The 20209-nt window shown below is 46.8% G+C and overlaps 3 protein-coding genes and 1 non-coding gene across 15 annotated transcripts; 2 read left to right on the forward strand and 2 right to left on the reverse strand.

The window, feature by feature from the left end:
- Positions 1 to 1488: 1488 nt before the first annotated feature.
- Positions 1489 to 7343, forward strand: LOC120641794 (imidazoleglycerol-phosphate dehydratase 3, chloroplastic-like). Of its 3 annotated transcripts, XM_039918026.1 has the most exons (8): positions 1490 to 1811; positions 1994 to 2121; positions 4336 to 4440; positions 4694 to 4786; positions 6087 to 6161; positions 6390 to 6452; positions 6662 to 6771; positions 6898 to 7343. In XM_039918026.1, the coding sequence occupies exons 1-8, from the start codon at positions 1598 to 1600 to the stop codon at positions 6923 to 6925; spliced, it is 816 nt and encodes a 271-aa protein (XP_039773960.1). In that variant the 5' UTR covers positions 1490 to 1597; the 3' UTR covers positions 6926 to 7343. The 3 variants fall into 3 exon arrangements, with proteins under 3 accessions (XP_039773961.1, XP_039773962.1, XP_039773960.1); XM_039918027.1 differs by lacking the exon at positions 6087 to 6161 and having other exon boundaries at positions 1489 to 1811; XM_039918028.1 differs by lacking the exon at positions 4336 to 4440 and having other exon boundaries at positions 1489 to 1811.
- A 493-nt stretch (positions 7344 to 7836) lies between these two features.
- Positions 7837 to 9159, reverse strand: LOC120643117 (germin-like protein 4-1). Its single transcript, XM_039919642.1, has 2 exons — positions 8962 to 9159; positions 7837 to 8854 (listed from the first exon to the last, which is right to left on the reverse strand). Exons 1-2 carry the CDS (start codon positions 9092 to 9094, stop codon positions 8163 to 8165), a joined length of 825 nt encoding a protein of 274 aa, XP_039775576.1. The 5' UTR covers positions 9095 to 9159; the 3' UTR covers positions 7837 to 8162.
- Positions 9160 to 13975: 4816 nt separating this feature from the next.
- Positions 13976 to 14048, reverse strand: TRNAR-CCG. The gene has a single exon. It is a non-coding gene; the product is annotated as a tRNA-Arg (tRNA).
- Positions 14049 to 14158: 110 nt separating this feature from the next.
- Positions 14159 to 18035, forward strand: LOC120641795 (pentatricopeptide repeat-containing protein At3g14580, mitochondrial-like). Of its 10 annotated transcripts, none has more exons than XM_039918035.1 (5): positions 14159 to 14308; positions 14427 to 15287; positions 17043 to 17132; positions 17395 to 17558; positions 17635 to 18035. In XM_039918035.1, exons 2-3 carry the CDS (start codon positions 14430 to 14432, stop codon positions 17055 to 17057), a joined length of 873 nt encoding a protein of 290 aa, XP_039773969.1. In that variant the 5' UTR covers positions 14159 to 14308; positions 14427 to 14429; the 3' UTR covers positions 17058 to 17132; positions 17395 to 17558; positions 17635 to 18035. The 10 variants fall into 10 exon arrangements, 9 of the variants coding, with proteins under 9 accessions (XP_039773969.1, XP_039773970.1, XP_039773971.1 ...); XM_039918036.1 differs by having other exon boundaries at positions 17417 to 17558; XM_039918037.1 differs by having other exon boundaries at positions 17420 to 17558.
- The last annotated feature ends 2174 nt before the right edge of the window (positions 18036 to 20209 follow it).

Consider the following 20209-nt stretch of genomic DNA (forward strand, 5'->3'; position numbering starts at 1 on the left):
CGCGTAATCATTCACCTCCAAGAACAGTTGCACGTAGCCATTCCTGAACAACTGTCTCGTGCAGTATTTTGTTTCTCTTTGATAAAGGAATACAAATACTTTTCTTGTTTTTCTATTTTTAGTTTGGAAAAGTGCATGCCCACGCTCCATTTCACTGTCTTCACCTTAACACGCGCCAGCTTGAGCGCTGATCTTTCGAGCCATGTAAGAGTCTTCATCAATGCCCCAGTGTTTAACTTAAAATTTCACTAATTTATGCGCAACTAGCATTTCAATATTGATTTTCAGGAGGATTTATAATTATTAAAACAACAAATTTCTAAATTTATCTTTTTAGTCACTTTTTTATTTTTTGAGACACTTTTAAAAATTATCTGAAAGTAATTAGTATAGAAAAGTACTATAAGCGATGGCCCAACGACGTGTTTTCTTCAATCCGCGGGCCTGCAGCCCAGAAAATGAACCATCTAGGCCTAAGAAAATTACTATTATAGAATCCCAGACAAGCGGCTTCGCTAAAATAGGACTCCTAACATTCGCTTCCCTAAAATAACACCTGAAATATTGGCACTTTAAAATACATAATATTATAACCATTTTAATTTCATTTTCAATACTGAATACATGTTTGAAGGCTTCATATGACAGTTTTGCCCTTGACCTGGGCGCCTGGCCGGGCTCGCCTTGGCTCGCTGGCCGTGGCCTGGCCGCATGGCTTAGGAGAGCTGGTGCATTGGCACTGGTGGCACGGGGCGCAGTGCGGCCGGCGGTGGCGGCGGCGGCGGCGGCAGGCTTCTACAAAAGCTGCCGGAAGAAAGGGTGCAGCCCCGTGGGCCGTGACCAAGATGTTCGCGCGCCACGGGTGCACCATGGTGGTACCAGGCGTGGACGCGTGCATGAACAAGCAGCACCATAGCGCCGGCTCCAACCCCTACCAGCTGCTTGTGCAGACCAAGAACGCGTGCCGCCGCCATGGCGCGCGCATCGGAGGCGGCGCGGCAGAAGAAACGTCGGGGAATCGATCGACAAGGTAGAAAGGATGGGGGCAATACGGGTACTATAGAAAAATATATGTATTTAGGATTATCAAATGAGATTAAAATGACCATAATTTCATGTATTCCGAAGTGCCAACATTTTGGGTGTCATTTTAGCGAAGCGAATGTTAGAGGTCCTATTTTAGTGAAGCCGCTTATTTGGGATCTTATAATAACAATTTTCTCTTGTGTGGAGAAGATCTCTATAGAACATGTGAGCAGAGAAGCAAACCAGATGGCACATGTTCTAGCTAGGCGCTATCATCACAAATGAGAATTGTATGTGAGATGATGAGCCCTCTAGTTTTATTATATCTTTCTTTGCAAATGATGTAATCTTACCCAATCAATAAAGCTTGCCTACGGAATTGTTAAAAGAAAAAAATAGTTGCAAGTATTTTCTTCAGACGGTCCAGCAAATGAACGAGGGCCAGCCCAACTAGTAAGCGAAAACAGTCCGTCCAAGGCCCAACGCGAGCGAGTACCCAGCTCCCCTCTCCCCAGTCCCCACTCCGCCGTCCGCTCCCACCGCGCAACCCGTCGGGGCGCCGCCGCCGGCGATGACCACCCCGCGGTCCGTCTCAACCTCCCTCGCCCGTTTATCCTACACGCCGACCTCCCCAGTTCCCAAATCCTTGGGGAGGGATTGCGGTCGGGTCCCCACTTTCCCCGCTAGGCCGCGCGGTTTCGCGCTCCGTCTCTGGTCGTCGCCTGTTATGGCCGCCGCCGGCGTCGGCGGCAACGGCTCCCCTGCCGCTCCCGGAGACTCCACAGGTACTTTACGTGGCTGGATAGTGGAATTCTCGCACTCTGTGCCGCGTCGTGTGGGCGTCGTTCTTCAGCTGTGTTCAAGCCTCAACACTTGCATTGTTCATGTTGTGCTCCTCTGGTAGCTATGTCGATGAGTTTTATTTATTTCAAGTTCATTTATTTATGATCGAGTTCAAAATCTTCAGGGTCTTCTAGGATTGGAGAGGTTAAGAGAGTGACCAAGGAGACAAATGTGTATGTGAAGATAAACCTTGATGGCACCGGTGTTGCCGACTGTAGCACAGGGATACCGTTCTTGGATCATATGCTTGATGTGAGTATAGTTTGCTTGGCTTGTGTGTTATCAGTAATTAGTTTTTTTGGGGGGGTGGGTGGGTGTGTGTGTGGTGGTGGTGGGGGGGGGGGGTATCTGTTCAGATATAATATGCTTGTGGTTTGCTTTCTATGTAATTTCCGGACCGAGATCGAGTGCAGTTGCTACTGTGACTGTAACTTTAGCAGTCGCCGATCCTCAGCCGCTCAAGTACCATCTGATGGCCAAAATGAGCTAAGCTTGCTTTCTTCTTCCTCCTCCGCTGGCGCCTTGGAAGGAGAGGTAGCTGTTGCTGCTGCCGCCGCTGTGATCTTGCATCCCGAGAAGAGCGGGCGGCGGCGCGGCTGCTGTCAGCTGCTGCTGGGTGTAGCTGTCGTCGCTGGATGCTACGACCGTGGCGCCTGCATGGGCGGCGGTGGAATCCACAATGGCGGCGTTGGCCGGCGGCGCGGGGGGCGGGTAGGCGTGGAGCTTGCTGTGTGCGAGGTACTGCGGGAGCGCGGCGGGGCCCGCGGAGAAGCATCGTTGTCGGCGCGCGGCGCGACGCGCGCGCCCGCTTCCTCGACCCCTGCGCCGGCGCGGCGGGCTGGGCCGCCATCGCCGCGGCCGCGTGGTCGGCCGCAGGCGCGGACGCTGCAAGACCGCCATGGTACGGCAGCGAGGCCGGGGCGCCAGCACCAGCGCCGGCTTGCGGGACGGGCGGCGCCGTCGGGCACCAGTGCAGCAGTGCGACAGCGGCGGCGCGCCGAGCTCCTCGATGCCGTAGATCAGCGATGACGTGCCGCTGCCGCCGAAGCCCGGGTGGTGGCATAGCAGCACGGAGAGCGGCGACGAGGAGTCGGCGGCTCCCCCGCCGCACGCTGCTCGCTGCGTCGAACTCGTTGTCCCCGCCGCCGCTGGACGACTGCAGGTTGGCGCTGTTGCCGGAGTCCATCCCGCCCACACGAAACGTACGCGCGCGCCCGCAGCCGGCCGGGGCGCTGGGCCATGGCGGTGCGACCAAGCTACGACCTTGGGGTCATTAACAAGTTGCAACAGCGGAGGTGGCCATAGCAGGTCGTCGGACCTTGGAGGGATCCCAGCTACGACCTACGAGTGAACGGCCGGGGGAGCTGAATTGCTACGATCTCGACACACCGAGAGGGAGGAGGCGTTCGGGGAGCGATGAAGTGTGTGTCCGTGTGCACGGTGCTCTGCTGCGCGACGGGCGGCGCGCGCGCACGGTGGTTTTGTTTGGAGAGGCGGACGGCGAGCGGGGGACACCGGGCCTGGCGAGCGCAGGTGAATGCACGCAGGTGAATGCAGGAGGAAGACGAAAGCGCTTAGCTCATTTTGGCCATCGGATGGTACTTGAGCGGCTGAGGATCGGCGACTGCTAAAGTTACAGTCACAGTAGCAACTGCACTCGATCTCGGTCCGTAATTTCTAGTATCCACGGGTGACGGGAATGGGAAAATTACACCTTATTTTTTGCAAAAGGGGAGAAAACGAAGCCTCGTAATTGGACGAGTGGAAACATCTTCTGATAGGAAAAAAAAATTATGCATACTGCATGCTGCTCATAGCTTCAGATAAGAGGGCCAGTAGCAGTCATATTATTTTTAGGAAAAAGGTGATGTGCTGTACCATTAGAACCAGAAGCAATATGGGTGTGCAAATTTCTACCACTTTTTTAGTTCCATGTGTTGCAGGTGATCACTCTTGGGACTCCGCTATCGAGCAATTACTTTGCAAAATGCTCATTTCGTTTTTCCTTTTCCTAGTATGATGTGATCGATGGGAAGAGTTTTGACTTCTCTTCCTCCGATCAACTAATGTAATGAGTGAGATGGATGGCTCCGGTTATTCCACATAGATGACAGAAATGACCACTGTAGGTGACTAGCACTTGTGAAGAGAAATAAATGTAAAATATTGGGTTTCATCTCTAGCCTACCCCAACTTGTTTGGGACAAAAGGCTATGCTGCTGTTGTTGTTGTTGTTATTAAAATACAACCAAAGCCAGCATGCAAAAAATTGTCTAAAAATTCCCAGCTATTTTCCTTATATTCCTTTACAAAAGCATTTATTTTTAATAGGTTTCTGCTGTTGAAATGCCCTACTATTCTATCCTACTTATATCACGTGGTCCAAAGTAGAAAGTTCTAATTCATGTTAGATAGGTATGCTTTTTTAGTCAAAGTTGTCCATTGACTTGAGTTTAAACCTTTCAGCAACTGGCATCACATGGGCTCTTTGATGTGTACGTTAAGGCAACAGGTGACACACACATTGATGATCATCACTCAAACGAGGACATTGCACTGGCAATTGGAACGGTGATTTTTATTTTCTGAGAACATTTTCAACTTGATATTTCTACTTCTAGAAGCACTTGTAGGGATCACTATTAACTTGTGGTTAGGATATCCGTATATTTTCATTTCCTAACTTTTATACTAAATTTAACATTGCACAAACATACTGTATTTTCAACTTATACCTTATGCTGAACCATTTGTAGTTTAGTTTCATGCATCTGCATAGGTAGGCAACAATCAGTGACATGACCTTCTCTGATTGTATATGCAGGCACTGCTTCAATCACTTGGTGATCGAAAAGGGATTAACCGATTTGGGCATTTTACTGCACCACTCGATGAGGCAGCAGTTGAGGTTATACTGGTAAGTCGCAATCTCTTGCTATATTTACATAGTATGGATGTGCAATTTTTCGTAAACCTGATGTGCCTATATATGCATCATTTATGCATTCATAAGCCTCCAATGTTGTGCGAGCATATACCTGAGTTACTCATGCCTGGCTCTAGTGCTCTAGACTAAAGAAATGCTCTAGTTTTTTTTTTTCGATTTCTACAAATTCATGCCTGGCTCTAGTGCTCTAGACCAGTGGCGGACCTAGGATTGAAATTTAGGGTATGCCATGTCAAAATTTCAACATACAATTCGGTATTCGGTACAATCTAAAAAAAATACTACACAACAAAAGAAATCCACCAGCAATTTGGTATGCAAGCAATTAGGTTCAATACTTGCATAGATTACAATATAAATAGTTGAAGCAAGGAGCAGTTGGCTTGAGCATTTCCACAAACACCTTGTGGTCGTCTGACATGAACGAGGCCATCATGCTAAACGCCGTTGCATGGCAGAGTACTGGTGTCCATCACTGATGGCAACCACGGCAATGCACCGTCTGCAGCTGGAGGCGAATTTGGAATTCTCGCCTAGCTTCCGGCTTCGGCGAACATCTGCGCACCATGGTGCTCTGTGCTCCGGGCGGACGGGCACGGAGAACGGCGGCGGGCGGTGGCAAGCCGCGAGAGCCGAGGAGAGGGAGTCGTGGGCGCAGCGAGCAGGCTCCGACCGGATCGGTCGGGCGGCGGCTGGTGGCGAGCCACGAGCGGCGCTGCTGGGTGAGACGCGAGAGTAGGAGAGGGAGTCGGCAGCCTAGGACTAGGAGTCGAGGGCGGAGGCGGTGTCCGCATGAGGAGCCGAGGAGGCGACGTCGCGCTCCATGTTGGCCGAGGCCGAGGGGCAGCCGCACACGCCGATTACGGGTGAGCTGGGGTGGGCTGGATTTTAGGGTATGCCGTGGCCGCATACATGGACCATCCTGTAGGTCCGCCCCTGCTCTAGACTAAAGAAATGCTCTAGTTCTTTTTTTTTGGATTTCTACGAATTCATGAGCATCTACTGTTACTAGAAGCTCGTACATATGCATTTTTTTTTGACAATTAACATTCAGACTTGTTTGCTGAAATTTTTCATACTCATGTTTCACATAAACAATGACAAATACAATTTATGTTACGTTACTCTTATTATATATTGTTTCCTATTTTTTTATCAATGTTTTAACTTGTCGTATGAATACACAAACTTTAACCACCTCATTTGATAAGCTGAACCAAACTGTGCTGTGTTGAGACTTCATGGGTCATTATTTCCCCCCTGTACCCAGGATCTGTCTGGTCGTCCTCATTTAAGTTGCGGCTTAGATATTCCTACTCAGAGAGTTGGTACATATGATACACAGGTAATTGTGAGATCTGCAAACTTTTTGTCATTTATCAGCCATCTGTTCAAAGAAAACATCCTTGATTGCCACCGCTTCCTGTGTTTAAAAAGAAATAATTTTTGATGAAATCTTCAAACAAAATTTGACAGTCATTTTATTCATCGTCAATGTCATGCAATCCTATTTGTCTTGTACACTCCTGCAGTCAAGTTAGGCAAAAGTTTTATTTATTCATTTTGGTTCCAGCTGGTTGAGCACTTTTTCCAGTCTTTGGTGAATACATCTGGGATGACTCTTCACATCCGTCAGGTAACATATTGCTATATGCTCATTGCTCAAATCAAATTCTCTTCAAAATAGCTGGATCAGTGGTACAATTTCAGTCGTTAGCAATCAAGTGCATCATAGGCTGAACATAAGAGTCGAGATAGTTGATTTTACCTTGTTACTTGACCTACTTGGCATGACCATGACCCTGCTCCTCTACTGCCTGATCCCGCTCCATTTTTTCTTTGAAGCTTGCTGGGAAAAACTCACACCATATTATCGAGGCATGTTTCAAAGCATTTGCTAGGGCCCTTCGACAAGCAACAGAATATGACTTGCGCCGTCATGGCACTGTCCCCAGGTTTGTCTTCACTTCCTGGCAGAGGATAGCTGGGGCAGATAGTTAACAAACATACACCCTGTCCTCCAATTCGGATTCAACCATTTACATCCCTGACGATACCTTTCTTGCTTTTCTATATGGCAGCTCCAAAGGTGTTTTGTCAAGATCATAGCATTACAGGTTCAAACGGTTGCTTGTCCGCTTTTAGCTCGGTGCGATCATAGGAAACAGAGCGGGCAGCTGTATACAGCTTGGTTTGTTCTGCTTTACATCGGGAGTCTGCATACAAGTTATGGCATCATTGCTAATGAGATTGTCAAAAATCAAATGTACCACCAATCAGTATTGGGCTTATTTATAACAGCGCTATAATGTATCTGCTCGCTACTGCAATTTTCTCTGCTCTCTGGAGCTACGAGATTATCTGAAGATTGGAAAGGAGTGGACAATAAGCTGCGACTCTGAAAGCAACTCCAGTCAGGATTCAGGAATAATGCTGTGCCTTGTATAAACTTTGCAACATGGGCTGAGTTAGCCGCATTTGTAATGATTGTCCGCGTTCAAGGGAATAAAATTGGTTTCTGTGCGTCTGTTTCTCGTGATACTGGAGTTGAGGAAACTAGCGGGGCTCGATGCGGTGCGGCGGTCGCGCGTCAGCCGCTGCGGGGCACGCTGTCCAGCTTACCATGGACCTTCGTTCCTGAACGTTACTCACCGTTGAATTTATGATGCTAAAGTAAAGCCACAACAACTAAAATGATATTTACATATTTTTTTAAATCATAAAAAGATAAATGGTCAAACGTCGTGTCCAAAAGTCATCGGTGATAAACAGAGAAATTTAGAATTTCACCATTGTCAAAAGTGGAATTCGCCAAAATGCCATCCCGCAACTGTGCTTTGCCAGATTGCTATTATGAAACAGAGATCATCTCGCTGGAATGCCTTTTCACTCTTTAGCAATTCATTTTGCGTTTTCTTTTTCTATTTGGCACATGACCTGCTCCCTTTCTTTCTTCTGTCTAGGTCACGAGAGCCCAGTCCTTTCTCTGCTCGAGATCTGCTGCTGCTCGGCCTCTCCTCTTTGCACTTAATTTAAGTTTATTTCATATAGAGGCAACGAACAATAAAGTTTGTAGTACACTTGTTGCCGTTTCGCCACACACTCCATTATTCAACCCAATCGATGGAGCTTCTACTCCTCGATCAACACAAACACATATGCTAGTACACTACGTGTGTGCTACACCGTGAACCTGACCATCACAATCTGCAAGTGGCTTCATGCATGTTTGGAGTATACTATATATACTTGTGTAATGACGGCCGGCCTGATCGATCGATGATCATCAGCATCTGCTCTTGTGCAGCAATGCTAGGCGCCGTCGAGGCACACCGCCTCCACCTTATTAGGGGTACCCTGGCACGCCGGGGTAGCCGCCGCCGGTCCCGTTGCCAGGATACCCGCCGCCGGGGTAGCCGCCGCCGGTCCCGTTGCCAGGATACCCGCCGCCGGGGTAGCCGCCGCCACCGGGCATGCCGCCGCCGCCGCCGGCCACCGGGGCCGCGCCGAACGCCTGCTGGACCCAGTCGACCGTGTCCTTCTCGAGCATGAAGGCCTTGGCGAGGATGGCGTCCAGGATGGGCGGCTTGGAGCCGAACACGGCGTTGGCGATGGTGACGGTGCCGGGGTTCTGGCTGCTGAGCGCGGCGATGGCGACGGCGGGGGCCTTGCCGTTGTTGAGCTGGAAGTGGATGAGCCCCTGCGGGAAGACGAAGACGTCGCCGACCACCAGCTGCTTGGTGAAGAGCGTGTTGTTGAGCAGCTGGTTGGAGGTGACGAAGCCCACCAGGAGGGTGCCCTGCATCACCGTCAGGATCTCCGACGCGCGCGGGTGCGTGTGCGGCGGGTTCTGCCCGCCGGGGACGAAGTCGATGCGCGCCAGCGAGATGCCCAGCGTGTTGAGCCCCGGGAGCACGTCCGCCGCCACCCCCGCCACCCCGGAGCCCTGCGCGTTCGGGGTGGCCGGCATTATCTTGAAGAAGAAGTCGTTCGCTGTCACCACATTTGGGTTCTTGCACACCAACCCGTTCACCAACACTGCACACATCATGCATATATATACATATATATATCATGTCTAGAAACGTGACTATACATATATATCATATCTAGCTAGAAACGTGACTATATACAAGTTTATTTACCAGCTTTGTTATTGTTATCAGCGACACAGAAGTCTTGGAGCTGGGTCGGGTCAGTTGCCAGAGCACGGGGAACTGAAGCAAAGCCGACAAACGCTAGCACAGTGAGCAGCGCAGCGAGGGCACGGGAAGCCATGGCTTCGTCTGCACTAGCTTAGCTATGGCAATGTTTGCAAGTGAGATCGCGCTGCGTCTTGTGATCTACCAACACTTGCCATAGGCACCAATTTATACTGCCATAAAGGTCACTGGAGTATGCTGTAGTGGACTGCTTGCACGCTCTACTACAAAATTCACCATCACTGTGTAGTAGTTGATCGAGTAGGCATTCCACGATGATACTACCACCAATGGCTAGCTGACGCAGGATCTATTTGTGTGTCCTGTTGTTACAGTCCCACTAACTGTTTAATTTGTTTACAGTGTGATCACGTGCCCAATGATGTATATCTATCCTTGTTGAAATACAAGCGTGCACACGATTTGGTTGGAAAATGTGGGAGAAGATAACCAAAAATTTCAATCGGTGCAACAATTCATCCACTAACGACAACATTTCTACGCCACTTGTGCCATTGATTGATCCACATCCGTAAACAAGTGTTACTATGTACTGAAAATTCTTCGTGTGCACCTCCTGAGAAGATGACCATATTTTTTTCTTAAACGTACCCATACGCCACCTCTTCTGTTTTGTATAAATTATTACCCAACTCTTTAGCTCATGTCTCCAAGAGTCCAAGTCCTCCGCCATGTCACAATACCTTTTCTCCCACCTCCTCCTTGCCGCTCTTGATTGCTACCTCGATAACGCGGAAAGGCCACAAGAAAATACGCTTCCTCGTATGCATGCATGCTAGCAGCTCTACCGCACCTACCCACTATTTAGCGTTCAAGAAGTGTATGTCTTATTCTCTACCTTCAACTTGCATTGAAAATAGGTTTGAAAATAGGCAGCAAGAGATAACAAAAAGTCCTCACATGCGCGCAGTTCAGAACATGCATCCACCAGACCACTAACAAGCAAGGGTTTCCATGAGCTCCACTTCATTTGTGACGTCGGATACGATCAGTTCGTCAACAAGTTTATTGGTTTGCAGCACTGGAAATCCCACTCGTCGGCCAGGATAGCTTAACAGACAGTACGGTGGTGAGTAATGGCATTAGGTCATGTGCCATTCCCCAGTGCTTATCCTCCCCTGCATTAGTATTTGACTTTTAATTGCACATTAGTGAGTGGCGGCTGTGCAAATGAGAAGGTGTCACAATCTCACAGATATCTTGGAAAAGAATGAAGTGGGATTATTCATAGCACCTAGCTGAATTTTGTGTAGTGTTTATGTAGTGCAGGTTGTGATCTTTGAGGTTAACTTTTGGAGAAAACCATGTAATATGCTAGTTCCTAGGACACGTATCGAGCACAGGTCTCATGGGATGGGACCTGGCATCTTTGGAAGGAAACTTTAGTAAAATTGATATCTCGGAAGAAGCTACCTACATATAACTTTAGCATAAATTTCTTCCAAAACTCGGTGTTTTGTTCTCATATCTGCTTTATTCGCTCTTACTTAACACCACAACATGTGCGAAAGGGCCTGTAGCCTATTGGTTACAAAAGCCTCGGTAGCACATGAGGTCCTGGGTTCGACTCTCCACGGGAGCGGATATTCTGTGATTTAACGGCATTGTGCATTCAGTGGTAGACGACATTCCCGTCAACAGCGAGACGTCTGTGGTGACTTTGTCAATCTCGAGGATTTGTCACCTCATAGGTTTAGGATTTGCGTACGTGTGTTTATAGGGTCGTGAGTGTCCGAGTTGTACTGTGTAATCTAAAAAAACACCACGGTATGCTGTTCTTTGTCTGAAAAGACCGGTGGGAGTAATATCTCAGCATTTCGTTGTTCTGCCAGACTGACGAATTACTACTTTTTTTTAGACCAGCAGGCGGTGCAAGTTGCCTTCTCCACCTGCTCTTCAATCTTTCAACAAATAGTTTGCACTTTGCATACAGCCAAATTCTAGAGATTTTTATGATAAAAAATTGAGCCATCGATATTGATTCTTTGCGCACTAAAATATACTAGAAACCTGGCGCGCCGTTGGCGCTCCCCACCTTATGACCCCTTCATTTGAGCAATGGGTTAATAATGCTTCGATTAATTCACCTAATCATAATAATGAAGTAATGCAATTACATTAGTACTTGACAATATGCAATTCTTGTCTTATTGATAATCTTTTGGGGAATATGTGCATACATATACGCGGCATAGAAAGCTATTCATTGTTAGTTAGAGACCGTGGATCATAACATGCCGTAAAAATCACTTGCTACAATATGAACTTGGTGCTTAGAAGTGTACAACAATTTCAGAATTGCTGTGCGCAAATAAAAAAGGGCACAACCTGATTGAAGTGAGTTGGGTATCTCAAATATAAAATGGCATATATAACCTGATTCATTTTAGTTGGACATCCACCAAGTAAATTAGTTAGTTTGATCTTCAAATTGACACCACTTAACAATTGAACCTCCAGGAGTTATTATACAGGTTGCTTTCCTCAGTGTAAATCTTCAGGTAGTTAAACACATGCCTAATGCAAGGTCGAAAGGTGAAAAGTAGATGATATTAAGCAATAAGCAAGTATAAGCATGGCAAAAATAGCAAATATATAGTTTTAGGCAATGTGTAGTTCAATCACGGTCATCATATGATATTTTTAGTAATGGATAAATAGAATGCAAATGACTGCTACTGCCTTTCCAGTGAACAAATATTTGCAAAAATAGAATGGTACTTTTGCCGGGCTGTTTCTACTCATACCATGAAGTTCGATGAGTTGACTTTTCAGTTGTGAGAGAATGTCATGCTTTGAAATTTTATTCTTTTTTATCCTTAAGTCGTAAACATAGATGTATTTCATTCGAGGTGGGAGAATGTTCACCAAAGGTCCTATTCTAGATAATAGCAAAAAGAATGAACAATAACAGATTAATATTTCATTTTAGAAACACCATTCCTATATTCTCCAAGGTGGAAGTTGCCAAATCTTTTGTTGGTTTAGAAACCAAACACAAAAGTCTATTTAGTTTTTCTTGGATTAGGACAGAACAAATTGCATTGTTTTTATAATTTTCTGGATAGAACATTGCTTTTTCTTATCTCATCTCCAAATTTTCAATAGAGTGCATAGGAATCCATAATTTTGGGGCATGGAAACAAATGGATTAAGAAGTCGCTAAATATTTTGTATGTTTGCTGAAAAGAAACTGCATTTAATTTCCCTCATTATCACCAATGGAGTACAGCAGACTACAATTTGGAAAATATTAGGAACAAAGATTCGAAGTTTAAGGCTCACAAAGATCAACCAAGGCTAAATTACATAGTCCGAACATGGTATGAGCTGATGGAAACTCTGCCTGCCATCCTCCTAGAAAATATGACGACAGAGTATTACCTTTCTTGCTCTATATGTTGTAGATGCGGGGAGCCGAAGGCGGAGTCAATCACACGGAAAGCTAGATGTAGCACCAGCTAGCGGAGTGCAGAGATAAATTATTAGACAAAAGATGGATCAATCTATGAAGCCTTTCTACCTGCAAATTTCAAACAACTGAAATAGAAGAAGTTTGTCTATTAAACTTGTCAGTTTGGCATTGTCTCCCTAGTAGCCCAATATACAATATGGATACAGAAGCAACAAAGTAAAGGTCATCTGTGTAGCAAAATTGTGACCTAAAAATAGTGCTGGCCTGAAAAGAGTTGGGACCCGTTAACTCAAGGAATTGAATCAATAACATTTAATCTTGAATTACAAAACAAGCAGATTGTAATCCATAGACTTCATTATGGGTCTGAATGTGGAGATCTGATGGCTTCATTTGCTATGTATTTAGGATCTGTGCACACGACAAAAAGGAAAGGACGAAGATCCGATATAACATGTGCAGTTATTGGGAGGGATATTGAAAGACACAGTTGCAGCTGGATTTTCCTATCGTTGCCTGGAGATGCTGGTGAAGCCAAGTGACGATATCAAGGTCAGGTGTGGCTGCAGGGTGGGGAGAGTGAACAGCATGCTATCATAGATTGTTGCTAAAAGATCTTAATAAAAAATACATGGATGTAGAATTGGTAAGCTTCTATGTTGGTGGTATACAACATGGTTGGTGAGCATACCGTTCTAGAAGCTGAACATTTTGCCAAACACCTTTGCAGGCAGCTGAGGCAACGTTGGCTACAGGCTACAACAGCTTCATCCTGGGGAAGGGGCGGCGTCGGACAGTGCCAGTAGCCTAGGAGGTGACGGAGCCCGTGTCGCCACCATGATTTCAGCCCGCTGTCGTCTTGAGGCCGCCCGCCGCCGGCGCCCAACATGGCAAGTCTGTCTACCACCATCTTCAGCCAAGGTTCTCCATGAGCCCACCACTTGTAGTCCAACGACAAGGAACTTGATTCTGAACTCGATTTATGTTGCGGTTAGGCTACAGCAGGGAGAGCTAGCAGCGGCAACCCGTCGGGCGAGAGCGGATCGGTGGCGTCGAGGGCGATGTAAGTGCTAAGTCAGCACAACGGATGAGGCAGGCGGCAAAGGGGCGCTCCTGTGTTGCAGGCGAAGGGAGGCACGGGCGCGGCGCAGCAGGTGTAGAGTAGAGGGCAGCTGAGAGGCAGAGGGGACAGCGGGTTCGCGAGGACTCGCGAGTGCTCTGATTGGTGGATTAACGGGCGACAGACCCGCTCCGTCTTGTATCGGACAGTTGATATCGCGAGTTCGTCCGTCCTGTATCGGACGGTTGATATCGCGAGTTCGTTGGATCCAACAGCTAGTAGGTTACCAGGCGACGTGGACCGATCCACTACCCGCGAAATAACCCAGCTTTCGATTCTTAGAGATATGGATATGGTAGGCTGCGATGTTCTAGCAATCGCGAGACGGAAATTCCAAAAATGTAAAAGGTGACAAAAACAGTTCGACCACGATAAATGTAAAAGGTGACAAAAAACAAGTTCGACCACGATGGGACTCGAACCCACAATCTCCCGCTCCGGAGGCGAGCGCCTTATCCATTAGGCCACGCGGTCGTGTCGTGGTGCTAGTCACACCGTTAGACTTTTTATAGATTATAGTTGGGCTTCCTACGGAACAGCCCAACAGGCCTTTTTGCAGAGTGGATGTACAAGGCCAAGGCCCACCATCCTTCCTGGCTTTCTGCTCTTCTTCCTGTCTGGCCACTTCGCCGCCGGGGGACGGCCGCCGCCTCCGCTTCTCCACCTCCGGCTCCGGTCCTTCCCCTCTCGCCGCTGGGCGGGTGTCCGGCACAGTTGACCTCCCTCCCGCAAAGGTATTCCGTTCCACTCCGCCCCTCACCTCTTCTATACGCTCCCTCTTATCACAGTAAAGCCTGAAGCTACATAGTTTTGATGCCCTCCGGCTTCTGATTCCCTCCCTCTAGTCCGCAGATCATGTCGAGAGCCTTAGCGCGTCGCCCGGTGCCTCCTTTCCTGAGACTGCGCTCCACCATTTGCGACGACGGCTACTGGATGGGTAGATTGGACCACAAGGACTGGCTCGCCCCAAACGAGGTGCTCAAGATATTTGCCAACATCAGGGACCCTAGCCTGATAACCAGTGTGTTCAATAAAGCATGTAACCGAAGGGACTACAAGCCCAGTGAGGCGCTCTACAGCTTGATGATTGACAAGCTGGCCTGCGCCAGGAGGTTCAGTGATGTAGAGGAGTTGCTGGCCAGGGCAAGGACTGAAAAGTTCAGGTTTTCAGACGACTTCTTCTACAGGCTGATCAAGATGTACGGCAATGTGGCAGAACACCCTCAAAAAGCCATCGACACGCTCTTTGCGATGCCTGGGTATAACTGCTGGCCTTCTACAAAGACATTCAATTATGTTCTTCACATGCTTGTGTGTAAGCGGCAGTACGAGGTTGTCCATGAGATCTACTCGAGTGCGCCCAGGCTTGGGGTGACGTTGGACACATGCTCCTTCAATATTCTTGTCAAGGGTTTGGCCCAATTTGGTAAATTTGATGAGGCAATCTCTTTGCTGCATGAGATGCCAAAGCAGGGATGCCGGCCTAATGTGACGACCTACTCAACTTTGATGCATTTCCTTTGTCAGCGCTGTCAGGTTGATAAAGCATTTGAGCTGTTTGAGAGAATGCAGAAGCAGGATATTGCCGCAGATACAGTTGTGTACAATATTTTGATCTCTGGTCTCTGCAAGGAGGAAAGAGTGACTGAGGCCTTCAGTCTGTTCAAATCAATGACATCTAAAGGGTGCTATCCTAATTCAGGGACTTATCAGGTACTTCTTGATGGTCTTATCAGTTCAGGAAAGTTCGTGGAGGCCAAGAATCTAGTTAGCATCATGAGTAGAGAAGGCGTAAGGCCTAGTTTCCAATCCTACAAGCTGCTGATTGATGGCCTATGTAGTGATGACTGCTTAGACGATGCACACCTTGTCTTGAAGCAAATGGTGGGCCAAGGTTTTGTTCCTCGAATGGGCACTTGGAAAAAACTTCTCACATCCATGTGCTAATATTTTTTTCATGTTGGCGCTTTTATTGACCTAAGAAGACAACTAAAGGAGATCTTCAAATTTCTCAAGACATCTGAGTAGAGAACTTCAAGTTTTGCCAGAGGAACTGCAGGATCAATAGCTTAGTTTCTGCAACTTTTGCATATTGCAGCCATATTGGAAAGAAACAGTGATATCAGCCAATCCCAAATTAGTCTATTTTTTTTTTCTCAAACATGCAGGAGAGCTGCGTATCTTTATATTAAGAGAGAAAGAGTGATCCAATTACAAAAAAGATTGAGTAATGTAAAGAAACTAGTAAAGGGTTGTCACAAAATCTAACACGCAGGACCGGACAACTAAACCCAAGAATCCTAAGTTTGGGTTCCTCCCAGCTCGAGGCAGAGGATAGTAAGCCTTTTAGCCCCAGAAAACTGCCACAGGCTGGCCTCATCCTTGAAAGCTTGAATTGCCACTTGCAAATTTGGGGGAGATCCATCAAGCACACAAGTGTTTCTATGTTTCCATAGTGTCCAAGCTCCCAGAATGCAGAAGGAATTGAAACCCTTTTTAAGCTGTTTTGGAATCCTCCTCTCAGCTTTCTTCCACCAACCAGCAAAAGAAACTCTCCTTGCAGGTGTCAAACTTTCCAAGGTGAGAGGCTGCAAAATAGCGCACCAGAGCTGTCTTGCAAAGACACATGTCGTGAGAATGTGTTGGACTGTTTCGTCTTCTTGATCGCATAGAGGGCACCGCTCAGGATGAGGCAGACGATTCCGAAGGGCCAGCCATAGAAAAGTTTTACATTTGCCCGGTGCCCAAGTTTTCCATAGTTTCTTCCACGGTTCGAAGGTAATGGAGCCAACAAAAATAACTTTTGTAGGCAGATCTTGTAGAGAAAACTCCAGAAGCTTCGTGTCTCCAGCGATGTACATCCTCTGTATCATTCAAGTTAACCTTAGATAACAAATCTCACAGCTCAAGTTATTCTGTTAGACCACGCAAACCAAGTGTATTTCTAATATCTGCCACCCAAGCATTATTATTTGAATCCTCCGTTACTGTTCTCCTCTGGGGCTAGGTCTGCAAGACAGCAGCGATGCATCCACCGATCGGTTCAATAGAGAGTATTACTTCCATTCCCTACCGTAGTTTCAATTGAAATTGCAAACATAGCAGAAGTGTTGGAGTAGACCGGTACTTGTAAACCTGCCCAAGGCCGATCAGGGCTGGTCTTCTCGAGCCAAAGCCATCTCATTTGGAGCGTCCACCCCAATATCTCAAGGTTGTGGATGCCCAGTCCTATGAATGCTGCCTATAAGAACTAGTAGTACATGATTATAGTTTGGTGTTAGCTTTCACGGATGTTAATATGAAATGCATATTTGGTTGATGTAATGCTGACAAAATACCTGATTGATTTTGTAGATTTGTATCTTCAAATTAAATACTTTAGATGGAAAATTAAATAACTAACTGTTCAATAGTCTAAGATTGAAATGTGAGGTATTAATCTGAATATGTACATCTGTGAATTTGCAGGTGATTTATGCTTGAGTGGTGGAGCCTTCTCTTCTTCTCTCGAGATGTGGTTTGCTTCCAGGCCAACAATATGAAGATGCATGCCATGAGGTAGTAGTCCTTTTGGGGGCTTTTACATCCTTGAAGCGCAACAGAGCATCCTAAGTAGTTCTTTTCCTGGTTTTTCTGTTTCCTGTCCAGCTTCTTAAGTAGTTGCATTATCACTATATTCCGCTTGCTATGTTAGCCTTGTATGACAACTGTCCATGGAGAGTTGTCTGGTTATGGAACATAGAGGGCCTTGTAAGGTCCCGAAATGAAGATTTTCAAACTATTTGTCTCCTTGATTTACTTATTGCAATTCTATTTGCAGTTTTGATTCGGTCAACTTGCAGCAGGGAAAGAATGTAGTGAGTAAGGAAGCAGCTGCATAGCCAGCAAGCATAGGACAGCACTGTTGTATCTCTGTTTGACAGAAAAACCCTGTGCTATGAAGCTGTAGAGGCAGCCAAGGCAAGGCAGGGAAACTTTGATTTGGTGTGTAGCTCTTCGCAAAAAGTTTGCAATTTATTCTCTGAGTATAGCATGCATAACTTGCACTTGTTCTGTGCAGCCAAGCGTCAGAATCTAGATTCTTGTTGGAGTCTGCATAATATTGCTTCTCAAATTACAGCCGGAGAAATGGGGACGACAATTTAGATGCCCATATATAGAGCAGCATATCCTTCAGAAAACAGAACTACTCTGGTTTGAGGGCAGACATATGTCTACCTAATTTGTTTTTTTTTTCTGAACGAATGTCTACCTAATTTGTAATGTTTATGAGGAAATTGTGATAGTCTGGAAGCACCATCTTATTAAGTAATGGCTGACTAATGTGTACATAGTACTAGACAATCATGTGCACATGACTTGGATCGTGAAAGTCGTATGTGCTTTCAACTATCTTGTACTGGAATAGAAGTGTATTGCACAGGACATTTATCATGGTCGGTACAATACTTCATTTCAACAGATCCTCTACGTTTTCTTTTCAAATGCGACCTGTTGAGAATTTTGTGACAGGATAACTTTTCCAGTTTCCCACCCTGGGATTATTGGTGAGGCTCCAGTATTCAGAAGCTAATGGTTGCAGTATCATCCTTTATATTCCCATTTCCATCTTTTTGTTTTTATAATTCCAAAGCTGAGGTTCCTGTATTTGAATCCTGAGCATGTGCTCCAGGACTGTGTCCACGTTGAGGAACATGTGCTTAACAGTTCCCAGCGATGCCAACAGAGCATTCCTCACTGATAGATCATCAGGCGGCTGCAATTGAGCGTAAAAGCTCTGGGTTTTGTTGCTTTCACATCATTTCGTTTTGGGCATCCCATTCAGCTTTTTCCTGGCGTCGAACATGACTGGCGAGCCAAGATCTGGACTACTCGTCACCAAACCAAACCTACTGAAGACGAAAGCTCAGGCTCGGGGAGCTCTCGCTCCATTCTTGGCTGCCATTGAGCGCGGCAATTGGCAAGCAAGCGAGTACCAAAAGTTGAGCATGAGTAGTTTGCCCATGACGCAGGCAGGTGCCGGTGCACTATTGCGATGGGCCACCGCTCGCCGTTGTCGAGTGAGCCCTGACCAAATTTTGTCAGCGATTGCAAGCCTCCCAAACGCACACAAACTGACCCAGTGCTCGCTCCAATAATTCAGAGGTGTTTGGTTAGGCAGGATGCGATCTACTCGTCGTCCTGCCAAGTCCCGTCCAGCGGTGGAAGATTCCTAGAAACAGACAAGGAAAAGAAGAAAAGAAAAGAAAAACGAGAGTAGCAAGAAACAGAAACAAAAATGGTGGATGCATCGCGGCCAATACTCCTACAGACTCCTGCTACCGGTTAGGAATTGTTAGGTACGACCTCAATCTCTCGCACAGTGGCGTTGACCGGCACACACACCCCAACCATCGCTTGTTAACTCGCTCTGTCACCAACAGAATTCGATCTTATTCTAATTTACACCGGCAAATACTGACGCCTGACCCCGCCGATCACTGCTGATTGCCCCAACTGATTTGGGGTTAGTGTCGTCTTGCTGCAGCAGGAACGGGTGCCTTTTTTGCATCGCCAGTGGGTCGAACCATCGTCAGAAAAGTACTGACGTATGCGCAGGATTTGATTTTTTTCCATTCTTCTCCAGTGGTATGGGCCTACCTGGTCCCTTTCATCTTGTTGCATCCGTGCATAGGTCAGTGAGTGGATAGAATTTTTTTATCATTGATTGCAGCTGATGAATCAATGCAAAGATATGTATCGACTCCTCTCTCTCCTATATGGTTCGAGGTGCATCATGGATTGATTTGACTCCTGCAGCCACGGAGGACGATGTATCGGTTTGCTTTTCTCATTAGAGAAGCCCTAAGTTTGTGTTTTCTCTCCGAATCCTGCGTTGGAGTGTGCAGCGCCCATCACTGCGCTGACGGGGCCCGGTCGGCGAGGCCGGGCACGCGAGCCCAAGGCCGAAGCTGCTAGGCAGCGGAAGGAAACTCGTGGAGATCGCGTGGAACAGTTGAAGTGAAGGAAACGAAAGGGGAAATCCATCTTCCAATCGCGTGACTGACATGAGCAACACGGAAGGAGTCGATGCAAGAGGAGGAATTGGGGAAAGCCATTGACTCGCACAAATCTCTGCCGCTTTCTCGCAGCCAAGCGACCCGTTCTGTGGACTTGTGCAGAGCTCGCAAGGAAGCTTTTTCTACTGGTCCTTTGGACGCCACTCAAAGCTCTACGAAATCCGTTCTGCTGAAGCATACGAAGAACACCTTTTGTAGGCTAGGCACAAGAATACTGCTGTGTCTACAGATATTGTTGTAGAGATGAACATGATTTTCACAAAATGGTGCTATTGGGCAGGACAGAAATGCAAAGTCAGATTATCTGACCAAATGACAAGCACACAAGACTTGTTACACTCATGATTTAGCAGAGGAAAAAAAATCAAGAGTTCGGCCGATGAGATCACCATTTGTACCATGTCCCCACGACGAAATTGCCAGAATTATATAAGAAATTCAAGGAGAGGAGAACTTTGTACAAATACGCAAGAATCCAGCACAGCCAGCTCAGTATACTTTGTTAAAGATTCCTCATCATCAAATCAAAGGGGGGAAAAGAAGCGAAAAAGATTCTGGTACCGCCACATAAATAAA

This window comes from Panicum virgatum, chromosome 7K, assembly GCF_016808335.1.
Source record: "Panicum virgatum strain AP13 chromosome 7K, P.virgatum_v5, whole genome shotgun sequence".
In the NCBI taxonomy this organism is placed as follows: Eukaryota; Viridiplantae; Streptophyta; class Magnoliopsida; order Poales; family Poaceae; genus Panicum; species Panicum virgatum.

Bases quoted from the DNA above. Each gene is read 5' to 3' on its own strand.
- LOC120641794 (XM_039918026.1), top strand. From the start codon at position 1,598: ATGACCACCCCGCGGTCCGTCTCAACCTCCCTCGCCCGTTTATCCTAC. The intron at 2,122-4,335 runs GTGAGTATAGTT...TAAACCTTTCAG, and splicing joins TCTTGGATCATATGCTTGAT to CAACTGGCATCACATGGGCT. The intron at 4,441-4,693 runs GTGATTTTTATT...TTGTATATGCAG, and splicing joins TTGCACTGGCAATTGGAACG to GCACTGCTTCAATCACTTGG.
- LOC120643117 (XM_039919642.1), bottom strand. From the start codon at position 9,094: ATGGCTTCCCGTGCCCTCGCTGCGCTGCTCACTGTGCTAGCGTTTGTC. The intron at 8,855-8,961 runs GTAAATAAACTT...TGATGTGTGCAG, and splicing joins TGATAACAATAACAAAGCTG to TGTTGGTGAACGGGTTGGTG.
- LOC120641795 (XM_039918030.1), top strand. From the start codon at position 14,430: ATGTCGAGAGCCTTAGCGCGTCGCCCGGTGCCTCCTTTCCTGAGACTG.